Source organism: Mustela lutreola, chromosome 7 (assembly GCF_030435805.1).
Source record: "Mustela lutreola isolate mMusLut2 chromosome 7, mMusLut2.pri, whole genome shotgun sequence".
NCBI lineage: Eukaryota > Metazoa > Chordata > Mammalia > Carnivora > Mustelidae > Mustela > Mustela lutreola.
This window is the reverse complement of record NC_081296.1, coordinates 113,854,542-113,878,596: the sequence shown is the minus strand read 5'-3', so window position 1 is coordinate 113,878,596 and position 24,055 is coordinate 113,854,542. Positions and strand designations below refer to the sequence as shown.

General features: G+C 36.8%; 1 protein-coding gene and 1 pseudogene across 3 annotated transcripts in view; one reads left to right on the top strand and one right to left on the bottom strand.

Moving 5' to 3' along the window:
• The first annotated feature begins 10,864 nt into the window (after nucleotides 1-10,864).
• The window catches only part of C7H14orf39 (chromosome 7 C14orf39 homolog), a 61,239-nt gene continuing 48,048 nt past the window's right edge, over nucleotides 10,865-24,055 (top strand). For 2 of the 3 annotated variants that reach the window (XM_059182247.1, XM_059182245.1), the window contains exons 1-5: nucleotides 10,865-11,002; nucleotides 11,819-11,875; nucleotides 11,971-12,027; nucleotides 13,789-13,915; nucleotides 18,972-19,061. In XM_059182247.1, coding sequence (XP_059038230.1) covers nucleotides 11,827-11,875; nucleotides 11,971-12,027; nucleotides 13,789-13,915; nucleotides 18,972-19,061 — 323 coding nt within the window. In that variant the 5' untranslated portion in view covers nucleotides 10,865-11,002; nucleotides 11,819-11,826. Of the gene's footprint in view, nucleotides 11,003-11,059; nucleotides 11,207-11,818; nucleotides 11,876-11,970; nucleotides 12,028-13,788; nucleotides 13,916-18,971; nucleotides 19,062-24,055 lie in introns of those variants that run through there. The other variant, XM_059182246.1, reaches the window with a different exon arrangement.
• Nucleotides 16,757-16,981, bottom strand: LOC131837332 (U4 spliceosomal RNA; annotated as a pseudogene).

Genomic DNA, 24,055 nt, shown 5'->3' with positions numbered 1-24,055 from the left:
TTTCAAGATATACTACAAAGTTATATAATCAAAGCAGTATGGCATTGGCACAAAAGTAGACACAAAGATCAATGGAACAGAATAGAAAAATAATCTGTGACAACAGAGGCAAGATATACAATGGGGAAAAGTCTCTTCAATAAATAATGTTGGGAAAACTGGAAAGCTACATGCAAAAGAACAAAATTGGACTACTTCATACATGATAGAAAAAAATAAACTCAAAATGAATTAAAGATTAAATGTGAAACATGAAACTATAAAATCTCTAAAAGAAAACATAGGCAGTAATTTCTTTGACATTGTCCCATAGCAACATTTTTCTAGATATATCTCATCTGGCTAGGGAAATAAAAGCAAAAACAATCCATTGGGACTACATCAAAATAAAATTTTGTGTGCAGTGAAGGAAACCATCAAAAAATGAAAAGGCAGCCTACTGATGGGAAAAAGATATTTGTAAATAATATATCTGATAAGGGGTTAATATTCAAAATATATGAAGGACTTAGACAATTGGACATAAAAAAAACTTCAATCTGATTAAAATATTGGTAGAGGAACTGAATAGATGTTTTTCTAAAGAAGACATACAGATGGTCAACAGACACATGAAAAGATGCTCAACATCCTTAACCATCAGGGAAATACAAATCAAAACCACAATGTGATATTACATCATACCTGTCAGAATGGCTAATATCAAAAAGATAAGAAATAACTAATGTTGGTAAGGATGTGGAGAAAAAGGAACCCTCACTATTGGTGGGAATGTAAATCGGTGCAATCTTTGTGGAAAACAGCATGGAGTTTTCTCAGAAAGTTAAAAATAGAAGTACCATACAATCTAGTAATTCCACTACTGGGTATTTACCCAAAGAAAATGAAAACACTAATTAAAAGCTATAAGTACCTCTATTTATAGCAACATTATATTCAATAGCCAAGATATGGAAAGAACCCAAGTGTCCATCAATAGATGAATGGATTAAAAAGATGAATGGATAAATATATACCTATAATATATATCTATATTTCTAATATATGGAAGAAATGAAGATTGTCTTGTTTCTCCTAAGTGTGCGTGCGCGTGCGTGCACACACACACACACACACACGACTATTACCCTGCCATAAGAAGAATATCTTGCTATTTGTAACAACCGGATGAATCCAGAGTGTGCTAGTTAAAGTGGAATAAGGCAAATATCATATGATTTCACTTATATGTGGAATTAAAAAAATGGATAAACAAACAAACAAACAAAAGCAGAAGCAGACCCATAAATATAGAGAACAAACTGATAGTTCCCAGAGGGGAGAAGGGTGAGAGGATGGGCAAAATGGGTGAAAGGGAGAGGAAGATGCAGGCTTCTAGTTATGGAATGAATAAGTCACAGGGATAGAGCATAGAGAATTTAGTCAGTGATATTATAATAGCATTATATGGTGACAGATCCTAGCTACACTTGAGGTGAGCACAGAATAATGTATAGACTTCTCAAGTCACTGTGTTATACAGCTGAAACTAATGTAGTATTGTGTGTTAACTGTACTTCAGTAAATAAAAGTGACTTCAAAGGCAAATACAAGAAGTTATGTAGTTGGAAAAATAACTCTTAGTAGAGAAGACACTTTTCTTAAGTAATCAAAGACTTAATGAAGACAACATGAAGTACAGGAAATTATTTTGATAAAACACAGAATCTTTGTTTTCTAAGCAGATTACTTAAAAGTTAAAAACATTTCATAATTCCATTAAGAACAGACCAATAGTCCAAGAAAATGTTGTCCTTTTAGGATATGAAAGAAAATTAAGTTTCAGTTCCATATAAGTACACTACTGATTTTATTTTATTTTATTTTAAAGATTTTATTTATTTATTTGACAGAGATCACAAGTAGGTGGAGAGGCAGGCAGAGAGAGAGAGGAGGAAGCAGGCTCCCCACTGAGCAGAAAGCCCAATGTGGGGCTTGATCCCAGGACGCTGGGATCATGACCTGAGCTGAAGGCAGAGGCTTTAACTCACTGAGCCACCCAGACGCTCCCATAATACTGATTTTAAAGCTTAATTTTCTTTAAGTTAATTAAATAGAACTTTTTTACAAATTAATTTAAGCGCTATCCACTGGAGGCAGAAAAGCACATATACATAACATATATCTACAGACATAACATATATCTAAGAATATAGACAAATTCAAACAGAGACCCTATAGCTTTCATTCCAAAATTTTATCAATGAGTTAGGTATAGCAACATAAAACTCATTCGTTTACAAACCAAATATGTCTGGTGAACCCAAATGTGTCTCTGGTGGAACAAGTTAAGGTTACCCACTTACAATGCTAAAGCTTTTTACTAATATTTGGAGAAGATTTTTAAGATTTGTATTTGTCATTTACCAATAATGTTTTAGTGGACTAGATCTGGAGTAAGGGAGCTTCTATAGCAGTCTGTATTTTAAAAAATTTCTTTCCCCCCTTTTTCATCCCTACTCTCAGTCAACTGTAGTCAGTGTTTTAGTTATCTATTACGATGTTTATTTTTCAGATATGATAAATTTACAAACTCAAGGGACAAAGAAAGAATGCAACTTTTCTCGTAGTTTTGGGGTATATTTTTCTATCTTTAGAATTCTAGGGTAATTACTATTTAAAATTGTCAGACAGCATGGGGCACTCTGTCTACATCATTATCAATAACCACAACATCCTTCCCTTTGCCTTCCTCACTTTCTGAGTAATTCTACCTTTTAGCGTCCTAATCAGGCTTTAGCCCTATTCTTGGATCTTAATCTGTGGCAGTTTATGGCCTCCTTGCTTTGTAAAATGGCATGCAAAGGTCTCCAATTTATTATCATGCCGTCCCACCTAGTCCCCAGCTCCAAAGTTAGCAGAATAGCAGACAACTGCATGTTTTTCTCTAACTTCAGCTCTTCTTCCATCTTTCTAACTTGAGCTTCAGTGTCTCATTGGGCATTGATGGCCAGCTGAATTGCCCACAATAGAGGCCATTCTACTGTGATGGCTGTTTGTTTCCCTTCTTTGCTACAGTGTGTTATGCAGAGTTTCTCAAACAAATGCATTGAAACAGCTTGCATTTTTGGGGTGTCCGTATACTTACATAGGGGTCCATAATCATTTGACATATGGGCCACTCTGTCTCACTTAGAGGTCAATGGTCAACTTGGAATTTCCCCTGCAGATACCACTTTCCCAAGGCATATTTCCTTGGTTTCTTGTCTGGCTGCCTAATTATTGGTTCAGAAACAGCCCTGTACACAGAGGGCAAGAGAGAACAAAGAAAGAGGCAGACCACTTCAGATTGATAGGGGGCAGGTTTAAAGTAACTTACTTATGATGCTTGTCTTAAGTGGCACAAGATGGGGGCACCTGGGTGGCTCAGTGGGTTAAAGCCTCTGCCTTCAGCTCAGGTCATGATCTTGGGGTCCTGGGATTGAGCCCCGCATCAGGCTCTCTGCTCGGTAAGGAGCCTGCTTCCTCCTCTCTCTCTGCCTGCCTCTCTGCCTACTTGTGATCTCTGTCTGTCAAATAAATAAATAAAATCTTTAAAAAAAAAGTGGCACAAGATGAGTAGATCTCTGCACCCACATGCCAAATCTTAAAAGTCATCAGAGTCCTTACCTGGGTTCAGTCATGTATGCAGTCCAGTTGGTCTCAATAACACCTTACTCACTCAAGGCTCTGTCCTTGAAAATGGCTCCTGTGGTGGGAATGGTAGGGAATGGTATCCCTAAGGATAGGGAAGGGGTTGAGGAGCCTCCAAGTGCTTAGGTCTAGCTCACAGGTCAACCAGCAGTTATCCTATCAATGATATCCTTCAACAAATTGTATTACATAAATTTATTTGGGATAAAGTACATTTTTACATTGATGAATATTCCCATTCAGGTACATGGAATGGCTGTCATTTATTCAAATGTTCTTTTATGTCCATCAGTAAGATTTTATAGTTTCCTTAACTAATAGGAAAAGCAGATAAGAGAACTGAAAAAGTGTCACGATTTGAGGTTATTATTGTAAACGTTTTAAGTCCTACACAGTTCCACAGATTTTGAAGGCATCATTGTATTGCAACATGGTACAATAATTAACATTTAATATTGTTTAAAATGAATGAGGAAGTTTTTCTATTGATTGTCCCTGAGTTAGTAGATATAAAAAAATTGCAAGGGGAAGAGGAGCAGAAAATGAGGTTACAACTTGAAAAATTATCCAGAGCAGGGCTGTGATAATTGGCCTCTCCTATCCCCTCCTACTTATATGAATGCACCCAGATGAAGCCTAAGAAATAGTCTGCAATGAAGTCAAGTGATTAATTTGCGAAGATATGGGTCTCTCAAAGTAGTGTTTGTGCTTACTTTAGGCTTAGAAATTATGCTAGGGCAATTAACAAGTAGTAAGGCACCTGAGTGATTTAATGATATGATGAAGAAGACATATGATTCTTCTCTTTATAGGGGGGAAAGTACAATTGAAACTCCAGGGAAAACAAAATATGTATAAGAAATCATGGATCAAATATGAAACAAACTAAGACATGGAATGATTACAATTAATTGATGGAGACTAAACAAGGAAAATTTAACTTACTTTAATGATTGGAAATTTGATGCAATCAAATTTCAAATGGCATGTGTAGCGACAAAAATTTTATCATCTCTACTTCTCTGCATTTAAAAGGACTCTATAGCTTCCCTATGACCCTGTAATTGCACTACTGGGTATTTACCCCAAAAATACAGATGTAGTGAAAAGAAGGGCCATCTGTACCCCTAATGTTTATAGCAGCAATGGCCACGGTCACCAAACTGTGGAAAGAACGAAGATGCCCTTCAATGGACGAATGGATAAGGAAGATGTGGTCCATATACACTATGGAGTATTATGCCTCCATCAGAAAGGATGAATACCCAACTTTTGTAGCAACATGGATGGGACTGGAAGAGATTATGCTGAGTGAAATCAGTCAAGCAGAGAGAGTCAGTTATCATAGGGTTTCACTTATTTGTGGAGCATAACAAATAGCATGGAGGACAAGGGGAGATGGAGAGGAGAAGGGAGTTGAGGGAAATTGGAAGGGAAGGTGAACCATGAGAGACTATGGACTCTGAAAAACAACCTGAGGGTTTTAAAGGAGCAGGGGGTGGGAGGTTGGGGGAACCAGGTGGTGGGTATTAGAGAGGGCACAGATTGCATGGAGCACTGGGTGTGGCGCAAAAACAATGAATAAATAAATTTATTTTTTTTATTTTTTAAAGATTTTATTTATTTGACAGAGAAAGAGAGAGAAATCACAAGTAGGCAGAGAGGCAGGCAGAGAGAGAGGAGAAAGCAGGTTCCCTGCGGAGCAGAGAGCCAGACGTGGGGCTCGATCCCAGGACCTTGGGATCATGACCTGAGCTGAAGGCAGAGGCTTTAACCCACTGAGCCACCCAGGTGCCCCTGAAATAAATTTTAAAAAATTAAAAAAAATAAATAGAAGGACTCTCTAAGTGCAGGCAATATAAACTGAACTTAGACTATCTTGAATAAAAAGGAAACCTATTGACTTACAAAACTGAAAACCCTAGGGTAGTTGACTCCTCTCTATCTTGTTTCTGTTTTTGTTTGTGTTGCCTTCTTTATAGGGCAGGGTTTTTGTTGTTGTTATTGGGTTTTTTTTTGTTGTTTTTTTTTGTTTGTTTTTTGTATGGAGAGAAGGACGGTTAGCAGCTCCAGCCTTACAAGGTTTTTGGAGTTCAGTAGCTTAGAGAGACATTTTTCTTTCACCATTCTGACGACACCATTTAAGCAAAGACTGGCCCCAGAGATGGAGAAATGTGATTGGCCAGGCCATTCCTGGCCTGGTCACATGTCCATCCCTGAGATGAGCCCTCTGGGAGCTAGATATATAAAGTTATTGGTATCTGTTAAGAAAGAGGAGTTCTGTTGTCTGAGAAGGAATTCTTAAATGTCCTAAGCCTTTATTTCTCTGCAACTGATTTAAATGTGCCAAGAAGAAACTTTCTAGTTGAGAGGAACATTGAACACAAAACCATGGAAGCTTAAATAAGCATAGTGTCTTCATGGATCAGTGAATTGGACTGCTAAAAAGAGAGAGAGATTTTGTTGGGAAATAAGGTCAAGGTTAAATTATAGAAAGTCTTAAAATAGTGCAGACATTCCAATTTGAAGCAGAGGAAAATATAATCATTAATTTCTTTCAAATTAGATGGATACCATAATGAGATAGTTGCAAGAAAAATCAGAATTATTGTAGGATGGAATAAGAAGAGTATAGGATAGGTCAAGGGGACAGGTTGTTCCCAGTCTGTTATAGTAATCCAGATATGAAAGGATATAACCATTTTTGAGCACTTTTCATTCATTCATTTATAAATTAAATTAAAGTACCTTTTTTTTTTAAAGTTTTATTTATTTATTTGACAGACAGAGATTACAAGTAGGCAGAGAGGCAGGCAGGGAGAGAGAGGAGGAAGCAGGATCTCTGCGGAGCAGAAAGCCCAATGTGGGGCTCGATCCCAGGACTGTGGGATCATGACCTGAGCTGGAGGCAGAGGCTTTAACCCACTGAGCCACCCAGGCACCTCTAAAGTACCTTTTGAGTGTCTATCTTGTCTCAGGTACTTGGCCAGCTGCTGGACATACAAAGGTGAGTAAAAAACAAATAAAATTAAAGAATTATGTGATGTAAAAGATAGAATAAGGGGGGGTAAATTAAAATTTAAGATCTCATTTAATAGGATTTTAGAAGTGAGTAGATATATTTGAGGGAAACAGGATTGCACCCAAAACGAAGATACATGAACAGTAAAACAATGAATGGGTCAAATTAACATTAAATGGTGCCTTTAAGATCCACAAGAACAAAAAATTCTGTTTTTGTTTGTTTGTATTTGCCCAATATGGTTTGTACACACTTAGAAGAAAACCTACTAGCATTAGGATTATTGTCAATAGAGCAGAGGTGTCAAATAACTACTCATATTTTATTGATGTGGTAATTCAAGGAAGTGATGAAAATACAAACCTAATGTGGCCAGAAAGGTGAGCAGCACTAATCCTACCACAGGGGATCAAATGAGGAAAAAAAGGAGGGGGGGTGTTTTGATTAATATTAATATATAAATTTAATATTAAACTGTACATTTCATCATGCATATTTGAAAATCTGGGCACACTTGAAACTTGTCGGTTTTTTTCATGGACCTGATTACCATTCATGTAAATAAATTTGTGTTAGATTCAAATTGTTTCACTTCCTCTTCTATGACTGTTTTCCCTATAAGGACTATTCTTAGAATAAGGTGGCATTTATTACCTTATAATTGCATGTGATTATTCCTATGGCTGTGAAGGTGTTTGTGTGTGTTGGAGCAGAGGGAACAGAAGAGATTAGGCCTGTTCTTAGGAAGCCTACAGTATCATGGATGAGATAGATATTTATACAATAATTACATAAATAACGTAGAATTATAACCATGCTAAAGGCTATGAAGGATGAATACGTGAAATCTGAGAGTTTTTAATGAGCGTTACTGTGGCTGTGATACTTGAGTTGAGATTTGAAGGATTAGGAGATTATCAAATGAAAGATAGAGCATTCCAAACTAAGCAGTCAGCAAGTGCAATATCTAGAAAGAAACATGTTAAGAACTGAAAGAAGGTCTGTAAGGCTGGATTGCAAGGAAGGAAATAGGGTTGGTATAATATGAAAAAACAGAGATATATAGGGACAAGGATCATGAAGTGCTTTGTAAGTCCTTAGAATAATAGGAAGTCATTGCTACTGAAGTGTTCTAAGGGGTGTGTGTGTGTGTGTCTAATGAGAGAGAGAGAGGCAGAGAGAGTCATAAGTTTGCATTTAAAATCACTCCAATGAAGGATGAATGAAGAATGTTCTAGAGGGCCAGAAGTAGATACACAGCAAAACTAGTAGCTACTATAATAATCCAGGTGAGAAAATAATGGTAACCTGGACTAAAATAGTGGAAACTGAGATGGAGAGAAATAGAATCTGTATATGTATGCCTACAAAAAGTTTATAGAGTTGATTGGATATAAATAGGGATATATCAAAGAACACAGGGTGTTACACACACACACACACACACACACACACACTAATGATTACATTAGTTACATCACAGTCACATTAGTTACATCACAAACTAATGATGTACTATATGTTGGCTAATTGAATTTAAATAAAAAAGAAACGAAAAAAATCAACAAGACTTTGTGAATAGTTATAAGAGATGAAAAGAGTAATGAGTCATATAAGATACCAACTTTTCATGTATTGATTTTGGGGGGAATTACAATGTCACTGAGACAGGTGTGTTAGAAGGAAAGGAAGAGATGACTTTGGATTTGGATCAGACTGAACCCAGACTGATGGAAAAGCAAGTAAGTGTAAATATATTTATAACTCTTAGATAATAAGATAGAACTGGAAATAAAGATTTGGGAATTTTTAAGCACAGAGGTGATAACTAAAGTCATTAGAGTGAATGATGCAAAGAAAAGAGTGTAGAGAACGTTAGAGTTAAAGAAAAGGCTTTGAGGGACACCTGGGTGTCTCAGTTGGTTAAGGCGCTGCCTTCAGCTCAGGTCATGATCCCATGGGATTGAGTCCCGCAAGGGGCTCCTTGCTCGCCAGGGAGCCTGCTTCTCTTGCTGCCTCTGCCTGCCTCTCTGCCTGCTTGAGTGTACTCTCTCTCTCTCTCTCTGGCAAATAAATAAACTCTTAAAAAAAAAAAAAAAGAAAAGGAAAAAGAAAAGGCTTTGATAGGAGTCCATAGTTGGGTAGTGATGGCAAAAGGGAAAGAAGTAGATGCCAAAATCAGATAAGCAGGTAGGAGAGATAGAGAACTATGAGCGAGTAGTGTCTTGGAAGTCAAGGTTACAAAGACCTTTACTAGGACCAAATATGTAGAAGAGTTAGAAAAGGGGGGGGGCGGGATAAGACTGAGAAAAGACCATTAGATTTGGAATAAAAATATTTATTGATTTTCTGAGAAAGCAGTTAAATGTGATGGGGATAGCAGATGAGTTTAAAAAGCCAATGAGGAAAGGAATGGAAAGCAATAGTAAATAGGAGATGTGTTTTCTGTTGGATAGATTCAGCAGTGAAAGGAAAAAAAAAAAAGGAATACAGTACAGTTAGAATGGGGAACACGCTTAAATAAAGAATTTCTTCAGATTCTGATTTGCATGATTGGAGCAAAGGAGAAGGTGCTTATAATATGTGGGGAGGGATTTTTACAGGAGTACTTTCCCAGAAAATGATGTTAAGATAAATGTTTACCTAAGTCAATGGTCTAAAATTTTTCGAGTGGTGCTCTATATTTCATTGGGGGGATAGAGAAGGAAGAGCAAAATTTGTTATTTAAAATTCTCCAGTTGTTGGATCTTTCTCATCTTTATTGCTTTCCAGAAGGGATTTTTTGGAATGGAATATGTGGCAGTGGTTTTGGTAGAACACAGTTGTATTTTTGTGAGAGTAATTAGATATGCACAGATGTTGGGACACCTGGGTGACCTTCAGCTCAGAGGCTCAGATCATGATCTCAGGGTCCTGGGATCTACACTCCCCCACCCCCCCAGCCCCCACCCCACCCCCTACCCCAGCGTCCCTGCCATCAGGCTGTCTGCTCAGCAGGGAACCTGCTCCCCGCAACACCCCCCCTACTTGTGATCTCTGTCAAATAAATAAATAAAACCTTAACAAAATAAGATATGCATAGATGTGAATTTAAATGCAAATAAATTTCCAGGTGTCAGTAAGGTGATGTTTCTAGGTTTCCACAAATTTTTACAAGAAAATCTGTTAAGTTGAACTGAATCGATTCTTTTGACCTATGAAATTGTCATAGCAATGTAGTACCAGCAAGACTAAATAACTGTAACCTTCATATTTATACCCCTACGCCTTTCTGAAAGGGGGTTAGTTAACAAATACATCATAAATACATATAAGAATAAAGCTGTTAAATGTCTTACACCATCAAACTTAGTTTTGATGGCTTACTACCATTAATACTAATGAGCAACATTACATCATAGTATATTATATTACATCATAGTATAATAAAGTCAATTATGCACACATACTGAGGTATTTAAACAAGAAACACCCCAAACTTTTTTTCATTTTAATAATCTGTGAATTAGGTTGTGATGAGTTGAGGCAATTATTTAGATCATTTAGTATTAAAAATCTTTACCACAAATATATTAATAATGAAAGCAATTTGGAGGCTGACTTGCTTATATTATTTTTTCTCTACCCTTTTTTTCAATTTGGATATGCTGACAAATTCTAAGAGCACAAATTATCTAAAGGCAGCGTTTGGACAAAAATGTTAATGTATAATTTATTTGAAACTACAATGAGTCACTCAGAATGTTTGTTGAATGAAAATGTATTTGAATTCTTATGCTTGCTTTTTAAGAAGTTTTAAAAATACTGAATGCGAAATTGAATTCTGATGATTGATTCGAGGGTTTTCCTCTCACGCTACGATATCGAATTTACTGCTGTTCTCTGAAAATACTTCTTTAAACTGTTAAGTTACAAGAGGAATGAATCGCCTTAAGACAACATTCGTCTTCAAGACAGTAAGAGAATCCCTGAGAGGTTCCTGCTTTGTCCCCTTTCAGGGATGCTCTCTGATTCTAGCACCACCTCTAGGGTTTTAAGGTGCTCGGTTCACGCTTCGCCCAGCGGGAAGGGGTGATTGCCTCAGCGCTGGTCTCGCGGGGAGTTCGATCTCGCTCTTCAGCGCGATCTGCAGCTCCCGCTGCCGGCTTCGCGGGGTCTCGCGGGGCTGGGTGGGGCGGAAGCGGACCCTCGGCCGCATTTCAGTGTCGGGTTCTGCGTGGCGTACCCCAAACTCGAGACCCTGAGTCGAGTTGTGGGCCCCCGACAAGGGAGGGCGTGAAACGTTCGGGTCCCGGAGGGGCCGTTGAGGTAGCTGGGTAAAGGAGCTGTGCGTGGCGGTTATTCCTACTGCACGGGCGGCTCTGAGGGATGTGGGGGGCTGGCGGGCCCAGTCTTTGGCGTTCCACCAGCGGTCGCGTGACGGCTTGTCGGCGCGTGGCCTCCTCCTTGGCCCCAGAGCCGCCCCAAGCTGTGGGCACCGCCGCCAGGCTGGAGGGTTGGGGAGGGATCCGGGTGAGCAGTAGCGCCTCGGCTGTGAGGGTGAGGGTGTTGGTGGTGAGCGAACTTCGTGCTTCAGAACGGGCGGGAAGAGTAGCTTCTCGAGTCTGCGCCTGACGAGTCGGAACGACCCCGCCTCGGGCGTATTTTGTAACGCGCCTTGGCAGTCCTGTGAAAACCTTTACTTTTTGCATTTTGGGTGGTAAATTCGTTAAGTGTAAAATTGCACTCTCGCTTTGTTTTACCTTGGGTGTTGGTTAAGGACTTTCTTTAGGAATCTTGCTGCGCGTAGTAGTCCACGCGCCGAGAAAAAAGGGCATATTCCTTTGAGAAATCTTGGTGTCTCTGCACTCCAGAATATTCAGTGACGTGTTACGATACCACGTATAAACGGTTATTAAGGCTCCCCCGGACCCCTAGATGCTTCCGTCCTGCAGTGACATTGAGCAAGTATTTATTAAGTGTCTTTCTAGGGCTGTGCCCAGTACTGGGCTGAAGGGGTCTCTCTCCTCTTCAGTTCTTGTTCCCCCCACATTCTTCTGAAAAAATGCCGAGTACGAATATATGCTCTTTTGCATAGGACTTCAGAAAGTCTCTCCTTACAGTTTCTTTTTCTTTTAAATATAGTATCCAAGATGAATGACAGCCTGTTTGTCAGTTTGGACAGACTTTTGCTAGAATTTGGTAGGTATAAAATGAAAAGAAAGAAATAAGCAACTATTTGTATTATCATTTAACATTTTAATAATGAAATGAAGTCACTATTTTTTTTTTTTTAGTTTTCCAGTATGAGCAAGATATAAGCACTAAAGAAGATATGCTTCAACGAATTAATAGTAAGTCATTTTGCATGATAAAGTTATTTTAGCTTTTAAGTTTTTTTATGGCATATAAGATAATAAGCATTTGCCTTCTTTAGGGTAATTTATAGTGGGGATTATAACTTTTGTTCTAGTTTTATCTATCTAGTGACTGTTTGTCCTAACTAAGGCTTTTCAGTAATAAATTTCTGTATTTAGCATTTAGTTACTTTGTGTTGAACAGTTTTGTTTTAAGCAGACCTAACACCTTAATTAAGCACAGTTGAAAATGTTATTTTTCTCAGATAACCGTTTCTCTCAAACCTATGAGTGAATTTTAAATTTGTGCTTTTTTATAGTTTCAAATTTTTATTTAAATTCCAGTTATTCAGCATGAAGTATAATATTCATTACAGGTGTAGGACTTAGCAATTCATCACTTACATACAACACTTGTGCTCATCACAAGCACCCTCCTTAATACCCATCATCCATTTAACCTGTCCCCCCATACACCTCCCTCCCACCCCAGTAAGCCTTAGTTTGTTCTCTATCATTAAGAATCTGTTTTATGGTTTGTCCCCCTCTTTCTTTTTTCCCCCATGTTCATTTGTTTTGTTTCTTAAATTCCACAGATAAGTGAAATACTATGTTATTTGTCTTTCTCTGACTGACGTATTTTGCTTGGCATAATGTTCTCTAGCACCATCCTTGTTGCAAACAGCAAGATTTCCTCTTTTTCATGACTGATATTCCATTGTATGTATGCTCTGCATCTTTTTTTTTTTTTTAAGATTATTTATTTGAGTGCAAGAGAGAAAGAGAGAGAACATGAGTGGGAGGATCAGAGAGAGAGGGAGAGAGAATCTCAAGCAGACTCCATGCTGAGTATGGAGTTGGATGAGGGGGCTGGATCCCGGGACATGGAGATCAGGGCCCAAGCTGAAATCAAGAGTCAGATGCCCAACTGTCTGTGCCATCCAGGTGCCCCTACACCACATCTTCTTTATCCATTCATCAGTGGATGGAGATTTGGGCTCTTTCCATATGTTGTCTATTGTTGATCATGCTGTTGTGAATATCAGAGTGCCTGTGCCCCTTCTAATCAGGTTTTTGTTTTGTTTTTGGTTTTTTGGAGAGAGCATTTTTGTTGGAGTAGGGCAGAGGAAGAGAGAAAATCCTAAGCAGGCTCCTCACTTAGCACAGAGCCAGATCGAGGGCCCAAACTCACCTCCTGAGATCAAATCAAGAATTGGATGTTTAACTGATTGAGACACCCAGGCACCCCTCCAATCAGTATTTTTATATCCTTTGGGTAATACCCTGTAGTGCAATTGCTGGATCACAGAGTGGTTCTGTTTTTAACTTTTTGATGAGCCTCCATACCATTTTCCAGAGTGGCTGCACCAGTTTATATTCCCATGAATAATATAAGAATGTTTCTCTTTCTCCCCATCCTCACCAACATCTGTTGTTAATTTTAGCCATTGTGGTGGGTGCAAGGTAATATCTCATTGTAGTTTTAATTTGTATTTCACTGATGATAAGTAATGTAGAGCATCTTTTCATGTGTCTTGTTAGCTTTCTCTATGTCTTCTTTGGAAAAATGTCTGTTTCTGTCTTCTGCTCATTTTTTAACTGGATTATTTGGGGTTTGGGTGTTGAGTTTGATAAGTTCTTTATAGAACTTCAGTTCTCTAATTCTCTTCCTTTTAGGTAAGTTGCTATACCCCTTCTCCCTCTATATTTGTTAATTTTGAATTTATGATTTTCATCTTAAGCATTTCTCCTTTCCAGAATGCCTTGAAGATATTAAAGAAAACAAGGCAACTATTTGTAAGATACATGAAACTATAAACACAACAGATGAGGAAATTGGTCATTACTGTAAACATAGTAAGGAGATCAAAGACAACTGTAGTAAGTGAGTATTTGAAAGAAGTGAACTTCTAGTAATTGTCTCTAGATCTTTTATTCAAGGTTTGTGTTATTTATAATTTCTAGTATTTTATAATTGAAGACACTGTTGCTTTAAAGTAGTATGGGGTTTTTTTGTTGTTATTTTGTTTTTTAAAGATTTTATTTATTTATTTATTTGACAAACAGAGATCACAGGCAGTGAGGCAGGCAGAGAGAGAGAGAGAGAGAGGAGGAAGCAGGCTTCCCACCGAGCAGAGCCCCATATGGGGCTTGATCCCAGGACCCTGGGATCATGACCTGAGCCAAAGGCAGAGGCTTTAACCCACTGAACCATCCAGGCGCCCCTTAACTAGTGTTTTGTATTAGCAAAGTAATGAGTCAGGTTTTAACTTGCTTTGCTGCATGGTTTGGTAAAAAGGGATCATAGGAGGATCAAAAGAAAAATAGAAGTGCTGTAAGATTTCTCTAATTCAGACCCAAATAGTCTATAGAATCTTGAATAATATAGACTCAGTATATAAAATTTCTATTAGATAAATACATTTGAAATAATTTCCATCTTTGAGTTTTTAAGATTTTATTTTTTTTCTAGGGGAATCGAGCCTAAAATAAGTTGCTTTTCAAAGTAAAAGTATTCGATACGTTAAGAATTCTGTCAGCATGGCTTCAGATTCTGGATCCTAGTGTTCAGATTTATTATGAGACAAACATTTTGAAATAAAAACTTACTAATGAAACTTTATTATATATTACAAAAATAAAATGTGTTAGTTTTCTCTACTTTATGTAGGCCATTGTCTTTGTATTAACCACTATGCTTTAGAATCTTATTTTAAAATATTTTTTATTCAGAATTTTAATGTCGTTTTGATTTTTCCCCTTTGTAAAAGTATTGTATACCTAGTATAAAAATTCAAAACCTTTATAAATGTGTACTGTAAAAAATTATTCCCCGCCTGCAGTTCCTACCTTAACGATTCTATCTTACCAGACATTTTTTCAATAAAAATTCAATGTCATTATTACATAGACTTGTATGTACATCTATCTATATATCTATTTTTTCTTTTTACAAAATGGAATCATACCGTACTTACTATTTCTTAAAAATTTAGCAGTATGTTATGTAAATGATACTATATGTGTAGTGATTATATATAGATATCGTTCTTTAACAACTCCATAGAATTTTATAGTATTGGTGTATCTTAAGTTATTTAACCATTCTCCTATTAATAAACATTTGGGTTTCTAGTTTTTCCCTTCTATGAGCAACATGTGCAGGTATCCTTCCGTGTTTATAGACCTGTTGCTATAGAATGAGCTTCTAGAAGTGCAATTGTTGCATCAAAGAGTATGCACATTTAAACATTTGATAGGTAATGCCAAATTTCTTTCCTTGAAAAGATTATGTAAGTTCATACTTCTGCCAACAGTGTCTGAGAAAGTTCCTGTTTCCTTGACAGCACTGAAATTATGTTTAAATTTTTGTTTAAATTATTTGTCAATCTGATAGCACAGTTCAGTATTATTGAACTTTCTCTTTTGTTTTGATTTAAGTTTTTCGTAGGAGGTTTTACCAGTGGTTTCCCTCAACTAGTTGTAGTGGCTGCTGGAAAAGTAGTTTCCCCTTAGAACCTGCTATATCTAAGATGTACTACTTCATTTAAGCTTAATCTCTGCTGGGTTCCAATGACAGTTAGTAGGATTTTAATACCATAATATACCTTTAATTCATGATTTCAGCATACTGGTCAAGAGATTTAAATGTGGGAAATGAATTCATAAAAGTACTAAAAGAAATATAAGTAACCATGTAATCTTTGAGAGCAGAAGGCCGTTGTCTTTTTCTTTTTTGTGTGTGTTGTTTCTTTTTTTTTTTAATTTCTTTTCAGCGTTACAGTATTCATTGTTTTTGTACCACACCCACTGCTCCATGCAATATGTGCCCTCCCTAATACCCACCACCTTGTTCTCCCCACCTCCCCCCACCCCACCCCTTCGAGATCCTCAGGTTGTTTTTCAGAGTCCATAGTCTCTCATGATTCACCTCCCCTTCCAATTTCCCTCAACTCCCTTCTCTCCATCTCCTCATGTCCTCTTTTTCTTTCTTTTTAAAAAGATTTTATATATTTACTTGAGAGAGAGACACAGCCGGAGAGGGAGAAGCAGGCTTTCCGCTGAGCGGGGGCTCGATGTGGGGCTTGATGCTGGGCTTCGTACAGGGCTCAATCCCAGGATCCTGGGATCATGACCTAAGCCGAAAGCAGACACTTAATGACTGAGCCACCCAGGTGCCCCGAGAGTAGAAGGCCTTTGTAAGTGTATTATCAAAAGTAGAAACTGCAGAAGAATCAATGGATAAATATGATTACACACAAAAAGAAAAATGCCCCCAAATGATGTAAAAGGCAAAAGGATCAAGTAGAAAAAATGTCAAGTAAGGGTTAGTTTTTAAACATATAAAGTAGGGGCACCTAGGTTAAGTGTGGGGTTGAGCGTCTGTCTTTGGCTCAGGTGATATCCCAGGGTCCTGGGATTGACCCCCCAAATTGGGCTCTCTGCTCAGCAGGGAGCCTACTTCTCCCTCCCTTTGCCTGTTCCGCCTGCTTGTGCTTGCTTTCTCTCTCTCAAATAAATAAATAAAATCTTTAACAAAAATAAAAACAATAAAAATATAAAGTACTTGTGGAAACTAATAAGCAAAAGAAAAAGCCCCACTAGAAAAATGGGCAAAGACAATAGGTAAACACCAACATGAAGAAATATCTATTTAACAAACATGTGAACAAATGCCCAGTCTTACTGGTAATCAGACATCCAAATTAAAGCAATAATAAAATGCTCTTTTTTCCCTTTAAGTTTTGCAGAAATTAAAAGGAAGATGATACCTGTGTTGGCCAGGGAATAAGTCATTTAATTATGCACACTATAGTAAGGAATGCTGGTGTAAACCTTTTGGGTGACACGTCAGTATATATATTTTTTTACGTCAGTATATTTTTTCAATTAGCAATAATCGCGCCTCGGATAAACCTCATTGGCTACGATACTGCCACTGCACAAAGCTACGTCAGTATATTTTTTTAAAAAGTTTTAAAAATAAGCATGACTTTTGATTAAAAGTTTCCTTTTCTGAGAATTTTTCATTAAGGAAATAATTGGGCATTTTCTTAAAGATGTAATGTACAGTAGGGTATTTATTTCAGCCTTTTTTATGATAGGAAAACATTGAAAAGAACTCTAATGTTCAACATTAAGTGATGGGTTAAATGAATTTTGGTATATGCATGTGAATGTACAGTAGGCAAACAATAAAATTATAAGTGTCTATTTACTGACTGGGAAAGATGTTAGCTTTCTCTTGTCATGGAAAGATGTATATTCCAAACTGAAAAATGGAATAAAACAACATTCATAGTATGAAACCAATTTAGTAATTGTTTATTTATATATAATTAGAAATAATCTAGGAATATATACATCAAAATGCTTACAGAGAATAGCTTTTTAGTGAACATGTATTTCTTACAGAATTTTTAGAATACTCAGAATATGTGTATGTATAACCTTTGACCTTTAATTCCATTTTGGAGAATGTTTTCTAAGGAAATGATTAGAAATTCAGACAAGGGACACCTGGGTGGCTCAGTTGGTTAAGCAGCTGCCTTTGGCTCAGGTCATGATCCCAGCGTACTGGGATCAAGTCCCACATTCAGCCTCCTTGCTCAGCGGGGAGCCTGCTTCTCCCTCTGCCTCTGCTGCCACTTGGCCTGCCTGTGCTTGCTCACTCTCTCTCTCTCTCTCTCTCGCAAATAAATAAATAAAATATTTTTTAAAAAAAGAAATTCAGACAAATATTTAAGTAAAAGTTCTATTTACAATAGAAAAACTTAAGCAAAAATGGTCAACAATATGGGAATGCTTAGATAAATTATGGAATGTGATATATTTATTAAAAACTTTACAATGAATTCTTAGTGACAAGGAAAATGTGTATAATTTAAAAGTGGGTGCTAAAGGAGGATACATCGTTATATATGTGAATATGATCTCAAAGATGTTAAATATTGGGTACCTGGATGGCGCAGTCAGTTAAGCATCCAGCTCTTGGTTTTAGCTCGGTGGTGAGATGGAGCCCTGCATAGGGCTCTGCGCTCAGTGCCGAGTCCATTTAAGATTCTCTCTCTGTCTGCCCCTTCCCCACTCTTTCTCACTCCCTCAAATAAACTTCTTAAAAAAGATGTTAAACATATGCTTATAATAAAATCTGGAAATAGTTTATTAAAGCAATAGTAGTACTTATTATTCAGTGTTGAGAATATGGATGATAATTATTTCCTTACATATGCTTTTCTGTGCTTCCAAAGTGGGCATGTGAACTCTTTGAATCTGAAAATAATATTTTTAAAGATTTGGAAAAAGCTAGAGGAAATAGTTGAACAACACTTAGAATAGAAGCTCACATGGTATATGCAAATTTTAGATTTTTCATATTTTGTAACATTTCTCAAGTCTTGTAATAAAACAAAAAATATATAACTGTTCATTTCATTCTTACTATCTGATTTTATAACTCATTTTTGCCTAGTTTCTTTCTAGTTCAGGAGGGTATAGCAACCTGACTTTCTAAGTTTTAAAGGAGGAAAAGCCTCTTTTTATTTCTTATTCTACTTCTTTGAATCCTTATTCCAAAAGAATTTCTTAGTCAAGATGTTAGAAGTATGATGAGAAGGAAGCCTGATGTTGCAGTGTTGCACAGTATATTCTAGAAATACCATAGTGATACATAGTCTAGCCATGTAATACTTGCTCCTTCCTTAGTCATGGATCCACAATGGGTTCTATGTAAAAATTAATGGATATTGATATTTGAGTATATGTATGATTGCCTAAATCATGGTAGTGGTGATGATGGGAGGTAGGAATATTTTCTTGTTATAAGCTTGTTTTCTCCAGGAAGTGCAAGATTCATTTATTTTTAAATAATGAAATTCAATTTTATTATCTCTTACAATTTCTCATTCTGAGATTCTAATTACAATATTTTTTTCCCATAGCTGGAAGCCAACATGTGATGTGTTTCATAAGCATGAAGACTATATGCAGGACCAATTTACTATTTGTCAAGAAACTATTGAAAAAGACAAGTACAGTACATACATTAACTTAACAGTACATATATTAAGTTTATCAGTTAAATTATTTAATATAGGATACACGTAGTAAAAATGTTACTTGAAAAATGCAGAAACTTTGTGCATTGGAGGAGTTTTTTGTTTTTAAAGTATATCCCGTGTTTTGGACTCTTTGGAGGCCTACCTATTTGTTATAAAGCTCTACGACCCTGGATATGTTTAGTGATGTCCTTAGATAGAAACAGTTTATCAATAGGAATTGTTATAGTAGAGTGCTTCAACTAATGGTCCTTATAATTGAATTGTTATAGGTAAATATCTGGAGGAATAGTTAGCTATAGAATTAGCTTATGAAAAATGTGGAGTATTGACTTTTGAAGGGGGTTTTATATGAAACTTCTCATTTTCAGAGAGCTAATGTAGTTACATTCTAATGGAGAAAGCCATTGTATGGGTTTATTTCATTATGTGTAAAATAATCTCGTTTGGAGGACTAAATGTAATTAGTAAATATAATGGAACAAGGTGCGAGACTTTGTTTTTTTTTTTTTAAGATTTTATTTATTTATTTGTCAGAGAGAGAGCGTGCACGCACAGCACAAGCAGGGGAAGTGGCAGGCAGAGGGAGAAGAGGGCTCCCTGCTGAACAAGGGGCCCCATGCCTGATGCCCTCCACCTGAGTGAAGGCAGGTGTTTAACCTACTGAGCCACCCAGGCTTACCAAGAGAGACTTTGAACACATTATACAGCATTATAATTTCACTTAATTTAAAAAATGGAAATGTTTCTATTTTTTTTAAAAGATTTTATTTATTTATTTGACAGAGAGAGATCACAAGTAGGCAGAGAGGCAGGCAGAGAGAGAGGAGGAAGCAGGCTCCCTGCTGAGCAGAGAGCTCGATGTGGGGCTCAATCCCAGGACCCTGGGATCATGACCTGAGCTGAAGGCAGAGGCTTTAACCCACTGAGCCACCCAGGCGCCCCAGAAATGTTTCTATTTTTAACGTAATTAGACAAGAGCATAATTTTCTATATTTTTTTGTATTTTATGTTATCTTTTTTATACTTTAGTTTTATTTTTTTACTACTTCTTCTCCCAGCTTTATTGAGATATAACGGACATATAACATTGCTTAAGTTTGAGGTCTACAAACATGATGGTTTGATATATTATATAATTTTAAGTGTTTACCACAATAAGTTTAGGAAGGTAGCACATCTGTCATCCTGTATAAGTACTTTTTTTTTGTAGTAAGAACATTTAAGATTTACTCTCTTAGCAACTTTTAAGTATATAATACACTATTATTATATTTAATATACTGTATATTAAATCCCCAGAACTTATTTACCTTATAACTGGAAGTTTATATCCTTTGGGCAGCATCTCCCTATTTCCTCCACTCCTGGCCCCTAGCAACAACTGTTCTATTTTCTGTTTCTGTGATTGGACTTTTTTTACATATAAGATTACACTGTATTTGTTTTTCTCTTATTTACTCAGCATGATACTCAAGGTCCATCCATGGTGTCGTAAATGGCAACAATTCTTTTTTTATGACTAAATAATATTCCATTGCATATATATATGTCACATTTTTAAAAAATTATTTTTTAAAGGGTTGTAACTCAGTGCCCAATGTGAGACTCAAACTCATGACCCTGAGTGGCCCAGGCAGCTACCCCTATATACCTATTTAAAAAAATTATTACTGAATAATAATTGATGTACAATGTTATATTATTTTCTGGTATATAACATAATGGTGCGCACACACACACACGTGCGTATATATATGGCACATAATGATTTAAAAAATATATCCATTCCTCTGACAATTTAAAAAAAAAATGTATTTAGAGAGAGAGAGCGCGCATGAGCAAGCAGAGGGAGAGGGAAAGAGAGAATCTCAAACAGATTTCCCACTAAGCTTGGAGGCCAATGTGGGGCTTGATCCCCCAACCAAGGAGATCATGACCTGAGCCAAAACCAAGAGTTGGACACTCAACCAACCGAGCCACTCAGGCATCCCCTCACTTATTTTATAACTGGATGTTTGATCCTCTTAATCTCTTTCTTGTATTCCCCACCCGCACTGCACCCCTACCCCGGCAACCACTAAGTTGGTCTCTGTATTTAAGAGTCTGTATTTTTTGTGGGTTTTTTCCTAGATTGCATGTCTAAGTGAAAACACTTATTTCCCTTTCCCTCTCTGACTTATTCCAGTCCCTTTAGTACCCCTTAGATTTATCCATGTTGTCACAAATGGCAGGACCTCATTCTTTCTTATGAGTGAGTAGTATTCCATTGCACACATATGTGTGTGTGTGTGTGTGTATCTCACTTTTTTATCCATTCCTCTGTATATGGACTCTTGCGTTGCAAGTATATCTTGGCCATTGTAAACTATTCAGCTGTACACACAGGGGTGCATGTATATTTTTGAATTAATATTTTTGTTTTCTTTGGATAAATATCCCATAGTGGAATTACTGGATTATATGGTACTTCTATTTTTAATTTTTTGAGGAACTTCCATACTGTTTTCCACAGTGATTGTACCAATTTATGCTCCCACCAGTAGTGCTCAAAGGTTGCTTTTTCTCCACATTCTTACCAATAATTGTTATGTCTTATCTTTTCAATATTAGCTATCCTGACAGATGTTAGGTGATATCTCTGTGGTTTTGATTTGCATTTCCCTGATGATTAGTGATGTTGAGCATCTTTTCATGAACTTTTTGGTCATTTGTATGTTTTTAGAAATATGTTCACACCCTCTGCCTGTTTTTAACATGAATTATTAGACTTTTTGCTATTCAGTTGTATTGAATTCCTTATATACTTCGCATATTAACACATTATTGGATATATGGTTTGCAGATAGTTTCTTCCATTCTACAGAATGCCTCTTCATTTTGTTGATTTTTTTTCTTTTTTTTTTTTTCTGTGCAGAAGCTTTTTTAGTTCAGCGTGGCCTCACTAATTTAGTTTTGCATTTCTTGCTTGTGATTTGGGTATTGTAACCAAAAAAATTGTTGCAAAGACCAGTATCAAGGAGCTCTTCCCCTGTTTTCTCCTAGGAGCTTTATGGTTTCAGGCATTGTATTTTAAGCATTTAGTCCATTTTGAGTTAATTTTTCTGAGTATTGTAAGGTAGTGGTCCAGTTTTATTCTTTTACATGTGGATATCCAGTTTTCCCAATACCACTTATTGAAGAGACTGTCTTTTCTGCATTGAGTATTCTTGGCTCCTTTTCCAACTATCTTTTAAAAGATTTTATTTATTTATTTGATAGAGATGGGGAGAGCCCAGAGGGAAAGTGAGAGGGAGAAGCAGACTCCTGCTGAGCAGGAAGCCCCATGAAGGGCTTGATTCCAAGATCCTGATATCATGACCTAAGCCAAAGGGAGAGGCTTAACCCACTGAGTTACCCATGTGCCCCCTCCTTTTCCAGATATTAGTTGACTGTATATACATGGTTTATTTGTGAGTTCTTGATTCTGTTCCATTGGTCTGTGTGTCTGTTTTCATGCCTGTATCATAGTATCTTGATTGCTATATCTTTGTAGCATAGTTTGAAATCAGGGAGTGTGATGCTTCCAGCTTTGTTCTTTCTTAAGATTGCTTTGGCTCTTTGGGGGCCTTTGAAGTTGCATACAAATTTTAGTGTTGTTTTTTCTATTTCTGGGAAAAATGATTCTGGGAATTTTGATAGGGATTGCATTGAATCCAAAGATGTCTCTGGGTAGTATGGACATTATAACAATTCTTCTGATACATGAGCACAGGATATCTTTCCATTTATTTGTGTCTCCTTCAGTTTATTTAATCAATGTCTTATAGTATTCAGTGGACAGACCTTTCACCTCCTTGGTTTAATTTATTCCTAAGTATTTTATTGTCTTTGATGTTATTGTTAATGAAATTGTTTTATTTCTTTTTCACATAGCTTATTATTAATATATAGAGATGCAACTGATTTTTGTATGTTGATTTTGTAGTGCAAAATTTCAGTGAATTTGTTGATTAGTTCTAACAGTTTTTGTGTGGAGTTTTAGAGTTTTTTGTAGATAAGATCATGTCATTTTGCAAACAGACCATTTTACTTCTTCCTTTCCTGTTTGGATGACTTTATTTCCTTTTCTTGCCTAATTTCTCTAGCTAGAATTTCCAGTACTACATTGATTAGGAGTGGTGAGAGTGGCATCCTTGTCTTATTGCTGATTTTGAAGGAAAAGCATTTAGCTCTTCACCATCGACTGTGATGTTAGTGATGGACTTGTCATAGATGGCCTTTATTATGTTGAAGTATGTTCCTTCTATACTCAATTTGTTGAGAGTTTTTATCATGAACGTAGGTGTTGAGTTTTGCCAGATGCTTTATCTGCATCTATTGAGTGAATTGTATTTTCTTTTTTTTTTTTTAAGATTTTATTTATTTATTTGAGAGAGAGAGCATGAGAAGAGGGAGAGTCAGAGGGAGAAGCAGACTCCCTGTCGAGCAGGAGATGTGATGTGGGACTCAATCCTGGGACTCCAGGGTCATGACCTAAGCCAAAGGCAGTCGCTTAACCAACTGAGCCACCCTGGCACCCCTGTCTCTTATGATTTGTATCTTTATTCTATTAATGTGGAATAACATGTTTATTGACTTGTGCATGTTGAGCCCATTCTTGCAACCCATGGATTGCCCCTTGGTCATTGTGTATGATCCTTTTAATGTGTGTTGAGTTTGGTTTGCTAATGTTTTGTTGAGAATTTTTCTGTCTATATTCCTCAGGTATATTGACCTGTAGTTTTCTTTTCTTGTAGTGTTCTCATCTGGCTTGGTATCAGTGTAATATTCTTAAAATGAGTTGGAGGGTGTTGACTTCTCTTCTCTTCAGAAGAGTTTGAGAAGTATTGGTATTAATTCTTCAGCTGTTTGGTACAATTCATCAGTGAAACCATCTGGTCCTGGATTTTTCTTTGTTGGGAAGTTTTGGTTACAACTTCAGTCTC